The following is a 6,000-nucleotide window of genomic DNA, read 5'->3' on the forward strand; positions in this document are numbered from 1 at the left end:
GACTGGCTGAAGCATAAAGAATAAAAAGATTATAGTAGGCAATCCAGTCACAAAAGTAGGATGAAGCCAGATCATCAACACCATCAATTCCATGCTAGAGAATGTGCACCTCATCCTATGCCCTCAAAAGACATCAACAGTTCTGAACAATAGGGTGACACATTCAGAAGTGTACTGTAACTTCTGAAATTTGACAAATTGATAAAGGCGAAGTGAGGAGCTGTGAATTCAGTTAAGAGACTGTCCCAGCAATCTGGGAAAGGGAACTCAGAGCATTAGGAATAAGAGGGAATAGATTAGAACAGTGATGGCGAATCTATGACCCGCGTGTCAGAGGTGACATGCGAACTCATTTTTTTTGGTTGATTTTTCTTTGTTAAATGGCATTTAAATATATAAAATAAATATCAAAAATATAAGTCTTTGTTTTACTATGGTTGCAAATGTCAAAAAATTTCTATATGTGACACGGCACCAGAGTTAAGTTAGGGTTTTTCAAAATGCTGACACGCCGAGCTCAAAAGGTTCGCCATCACTGGATTAGAACATGTCAAATGGGAATGAATCTACAGGCTCTGCCTGGGTGTGGGCAGTAATTCAAAGAGAGAACTCAGAGATGACTCCAAAGTTTTGAACCACTCAAATAAAAGCCATTAAGCAAGAAGATATTTTTTTAATGGTAGGTGGAAGAGATGGAGGTGATGATTTTAGTTTGAGTATTCTGTCACCCATTCATTCAAATTTAAGTGCGTACAAGATGTCAGGCACTGTATGGATGGAGGATAAAATGAAGATTAGAATATCATCCCTGTTTTCACCCTGGCTGGGTGGCTCAGTTGGTTTGGAGTGTCGTCCCATACACCAAAAAGGCTGCAGGTTCAATTACTGGTCAGGGCACATACTAGGTTGCGGGCGCATACCAGAGGAAACTGATCAATGTTTCTCTTTCACATTGATGTGTTTCTTTCTCTCTCTCTCTCTCTCTCTCTCTCTCTCTCTCTCTCTCACACACACACACACACACACACACACACAAACACACACACACACACACATCAATAATCAATAAACATATCCCCAGTCAGGAATACACACACACACACACATAATCCCTGTTTCTCAAGGACCCACCAATATAGTTGAGGAGGAACAGGGCAGGGGGAACAATTACATAGGAACTTAAAAGTCATTCTTAAGTGCTAGGCTAGGGTGCTAACAGAAAATAAAGATTTTCCCACTCAGCATCGAAGATTTGAGAAAAGATCTGAGGTTAAATTAGTCCAGAAGGATGAGTAATGTTAGGCCAGGCAAAGAGCAGTCCAGGTGAAGAGAACAGCATGTCCAAAGAGCCTCAGTCAGGTAAGATAACACAAGTTGGGTGCATCTGCAGCAGTGCAATAAGTCTAAGGAACAGTTCAAGATGTGGAGATAGCCACATGAAATGTCTAGCAGGCAGGTAAAAATGTAGATTTTGAGCCACCAAGAGCTTATCCAAATATAAAATATATTTTCATCCTTGTCTTAGTTGGCTTAGTATCATCATTAGTGGATAAGAATTTAAATAAGAATTGGAAGAATCTTACTATCAGCTAGATTGTGTACATTTCCACCACCTCCCATCACTTCTACTGTCATCCAAGAGTATCTCTGCTTCAAGTCAAAGTTGGTTTATGTCAATAAGCAAAGAGAATTGGTGGGGACTGTGGTAAATTGGAAACACCACATGCTATGTCTAAAAAGGGCAGCTCTGGCAGTTTACTGCCTTGCCTGAATGCAGGCCCGATATGGGGAGAGCTTCCTATTCTTCAAGAAAAGCTCAAAAGTCAGGTTTTATGTAATATGTCCCATTTTTAAATATTGGCAACTAATTACGTTAAAATTAAAATAACACGGTGCCAGCCAAACAGAATGCTCCTGTGGACAGATTTCAGCAAGGGCCACCAGTGTGCAGGAGTTAGACCTGGTCTGCCAACTCCTACAATGCTCTTTTCACTACTTCATAGGCCCCTCAACTGACAGGGGATCTTGGTGGTTCCCCTGGGATAGGCATTGCTTGCACTAAACAAAATAGCCCCAAATTGATGGTGTCTTATGAGTTCTTTTGTATATTTTTAACAATTTTTCTGTCTCCTCCCCACCTTGGTCAGGATACCAATCAGCTCTAGCATCACGGACACTTCTTTACCACCTTTTATTATGAGCTAAGACTAGAGGCCCGGTGCACGAAATTTGTGCACAGGTAGGGTCCCTAGGCCTGGCCAGCGATCAGGGCCCATCAGGTTCCCAGGTTCCCTGCCTCCCCGCCACCTCCTTCCCTGGCTCCCTCAGCGGCCCACTGCCACCGCTGGTTGCCCACCATGTTCCGCATTGCCCCCCCGGGGGGGGGGGGGGGTGTCAGCGCACATCATAGCCAGCAGATCAACACCCGGTCAAACTCCCCAGGGGACAATTTGCATATTAGCCTTTTATTATATAAGGTAAAAGGATGTCAGCTGCAGGCAACGCAAAAGTAAACAGAGTGAGAGTCTGATGAGATTTCCAATGAATAAAGTACATAAGACACACAGCATCTCTTTGGTTTTCTTGGAAAACAATTATCACAGAGATGTCTACAACTAGTCAGACACCTGTGGGGCAAAGTCAGTAACTTATATCTGAAATATCTGAGTAAATCCTGCTAACAAACCAAATAGTTTCCACAGTAAGACACCAAGAGGGGGAGGAGAACAGGGCAAAAGGGAAAGTAAAAGTTGGTGGCCTCAGAGGACTATCAGACACCTTTAAGTCACCGTTTTTAAAAGGATAAACGTTTAGAACAAAAGGTACACCCATAATCTCAACTCTCAGGAGGAGGAAAATTATTTTTTTCACCAGAAAACATGAAACACTGTACAAGCAACAAGACATTGGGATTCAGAAACAGGACTACATGAGCAAAACAAATTCCTATATGTATAGAAAAGGCAAAAGGAAAACAAACAAGAAAAGTACTCTGGTTGTTATTCATGTTCATTCAAACCAGTTTCCGAGGTCTCCATGCGTTTAATGTTGCTTTGGAAGCTTTAAAAACGTAGCAACAACCCCAACAAAATGTAGCCACATTTCCTAAAACATTTTAAAAGTACGGATCGTGTTATAACTTTAGATAGCAGTGTGGCACACTGGAACACACACACGGTTAAAATTTCTAATCCGCAAACCAAATGATAGTACCAAGGTTCTTTAGAAAGAAGGGAATGGCGGTGCACCGCCCCTGTTCATGTGAGCGGGGGAATGCGGGGCAGCGAAGAGCGACGGCGGAGGCCGAGCAAGGCCGGCCTCCTCCCGCGGACAGGCGAGCTCTGCAGGCGCTCGGAGCTAGCGTGATGGCCCGCACGCCCGAGCCCACGGAACCCGACCGGCGGACACCTAACACCCGAGCGGACGGCAGCGGCCTGCTCTGACCTCCGCGGAACACGGAGGCTCCACCACCCCCGGGAGGGCATGAACCTGTCAGTGATGGTGCTGTTCGGGCAACCGGGTGCATGTCAGCACCGGGAGCCGGCGAGTGTGGGGGGACCGTCCTTTCGGGGAGGCGGCGAGATCGGGGAGAGAGACGGCCCCGCGCGCCCCGCCTCCCCAGCCCGGCCCGGCCCGCGCCCTCGCCGGGGTGGCGGCGGGCGGCGGGGTCCCGCGCGCGCTCACCTTTTTCAGCGCGGGCACCAGCAGCCCCCGCCACTTGGGCGCGTTCTCGTCGCTGAAGAACTCGTAGGGCAGCGGCTGCGCCTGCATGGTGCCCCCGGGCACCTCGGGGCGGGGAGGGGGCGGCGGCGGCGGCGGCGGCGGCCGGGCCCAGGAGCCGCGAGACGGCGAGCTGGCCGCGCGGAGCAGGGCCGCGGCCCCACCACACGGCCCGGCCCCCTCGGGGTGCCGCGCGGCCGGGCTAGCCCCGGAGGGGGGTCTGGGGGGCGAGGCCCGCGCCCGGCCACCCACCCGACACAGGGACCCGCCGCGGAGAGCCTGGGCAGCCCGGCGGCGGCGGCATCCCGCAACCCCGCCTCGGGCCGGGCCCCCCGCCCCTCCCTGGCCCGCCGGCACCGCCCCCGGCTGCCCTCCGCCGCCCGCCCGCCGGGGCTGCGTTCCCGGCCCGGCCTAGCCCCGCGGTGGAGCCGGCGGCTGGGGGAGGGCGTGTGGAGGGGCGCTCCGGCCGCGGCGCCCGCTCGGCGCAGTCCGGACCGCGGGACGCGAGCGGCCCCGGGCGGGGCGGAGCTGGGCCGGGGTCTGGCAGGGGAGGGGAGAGGCCCGAGGTCGCGGCTGGGGATCTGCTGCCCCGAGGTGCCGCCGCCGCCGCCGCCGCCGGTGCAGCGCTGGAGCTTCCTACTAGCGAGCTGGACCTGCGCGCCACTGAGCATGCGCCGCCGGGCAGGGGCGGTTCGCTCCGGGTTTTCCGGCTCCCGCGGGGGAGGAGGGAGGCGCCCGGCCGGGCGGCAGTGCGCCCCCAGGGCTGCCGGGGGGAGGTGACGGGGTCGGGGAAGTCGCCCCCTGGGCCGAGTGGGTCCTGCGGGGTGGGGGCGGGGTCGGGGAGGGGGAAGTGAGGGTGCAGCAGCCCCCGTTGTGTGCTCGGGCCGCGAAGGATCCCACCCCTCTCCTGCGGTCCCCGTGCTTTCTTTTCGGAAAGGGGTGTGTATGTGTGTACTTTGCTCCCGAACACGAAGATAAGGGCTGCCCAGAGCATAGTAAACAGACTGGACAAAAGATAGCTGGTTTCTCACGAAACTTGGTCAGTATTTGTGAGATAATAGGAGCGATTGCAGTGTTTCCAATCGGCCTTTGCACATCATCAAGGATAAAATGTGTACGTGTGATAGTGTGTGTATGTGCGTGCGTGTGTGTGTGTGTGTGTGTGTGTTTAAAATGCAATATGTTCATCTTTCAAACCCACGGCAAATCATGAACTCCAATAACCACTTACCTCCCGTGAAAACTGAGACCTCGTCTGCAGCTCCCCGACCCCACAACACCTCGCTGGTGGGGTTACATCCATCACTTTCCTTGCATCGAGGTAACCAACTCCTGGAAGGCAGTCTCTTCGCGGGGAACTCTGTACGAATAGGCACTCGGTGGGAGTTTGTGGGATGATGCTAAAGGAGCATTATCTATGCAGTGCTCCTCCACCTTCAGCCATCGTCAAATATCTAAAGGACTATTATGGGGAAATTGTATGATGTGTTTGTGTGATTCTAAGCAATTTAAGATCACGCTTCTGACCCAAATTACTCCTTGGTTTCCCATTATTCCTTTCAAACTTCTGACCATGGCTGGCAAAGCCTGCGTGCGGCTCCTGTTTGCATGCTTAGCCTTTGCTCACCTTTCTAAGCCTCGGCTCAGCACACTCCAGTCACACCGGCCTTCTATTCCCGCAAACACCAACCTCTTTTCTGCCTCAAGGGCTTTGTCCTTCCCCCAGCCTGGAACTCACGCTGCCCCCAAAGGTTCGCCTGGCTGGTTATAAACGCCACCTCCTCCAAGAGGCCTTCTCTGATAACCCTCAGTGGTTCCCACCTGTTTCCACCATCAGCCTTGGCTTGTCGGCATCAATCACGGCCTCATTTTTAGTCGTTGGTCTATTCCTACTATAATGCAGGCTCGAATAGATCAACAATCTTTTGTATTCACTCTAATTTATTATTGCAGCCCCAGAATCTCCAGTACTTGGCTGTCTTGGGTGGGATTGAAGAAAAAACTGGCTATGGGCATTCCAGGCAGACACACCTGCATCGGCAGGAGAGAGAGACATGATAGGTTTATAGGAGGCAACAGTACATTTTAAGTGAGCGCTATAGCTGGAAAGTAAGTGCTCAGTAGATGCTCAAAAAATAATTTTGAACGAATGAAAGTTGAATGCAGGAAACTTCCAGGAAGACTACCTAACCAGAGCTGTCCCAGGACACGGACAATCTTTGGGAGTGTGCATGTAAAACACACACACACACACACACACACACACACAACCGTGCATGC

The 6,000-nt window shown here is 51.8% G+C and overlaps 1 protein-coding gene across 2 annotated transcripts in view; it reads right to left on the reverse strand.

Annotated features, from left to right (window-relative positions):
- Positions 1 to 3,840, reverse strand: part of SOS1 (SOS Ras/Rac guanine nucleotide exchange factor 1) — a 105,558-nt gene extending 101,718 nt beyond the window's left edge. Inside the window, exon 1 of one of the 2 annotated variants that reach the window (XM_070429056.1) lies at positions 3,685 to 3,840. In XM_070429056.1, the coding sequence (XP_070285157.1) occupies positions 3,685 to 3,771 (87 nt within the window). In that variant the 5' untranslated portion in view covers positions 3,772 to 3,840. The remainder of the gene's footprint in view (positions 1 to 3,684) is intronic. The other variant, XM_070429055.1, reaches the window with a different exon arrangement.
- Positions 3,841 to 6,000: the final 2,160 nt, after the last annotated feature.

The sequence above is a fragment of the Myotis yumanensis genome, unplaced genomic scaffold, assembly GCF_028538775.1.
Source record: "Myotis yumanensis isolate MYYU_CA2020_CCGP unplaced genomic scaffold, mMyoYum1.0.hap1 SCAF_11, whole genome shotgun sequence".
Classification (NCBI taxonomy): domain Eukaryota; kingdom Metazoa; phylum Chordata; class Mammalia; order Chiroptera; family Vespertilionidae; genus Myotis; species Myotis yumanensis.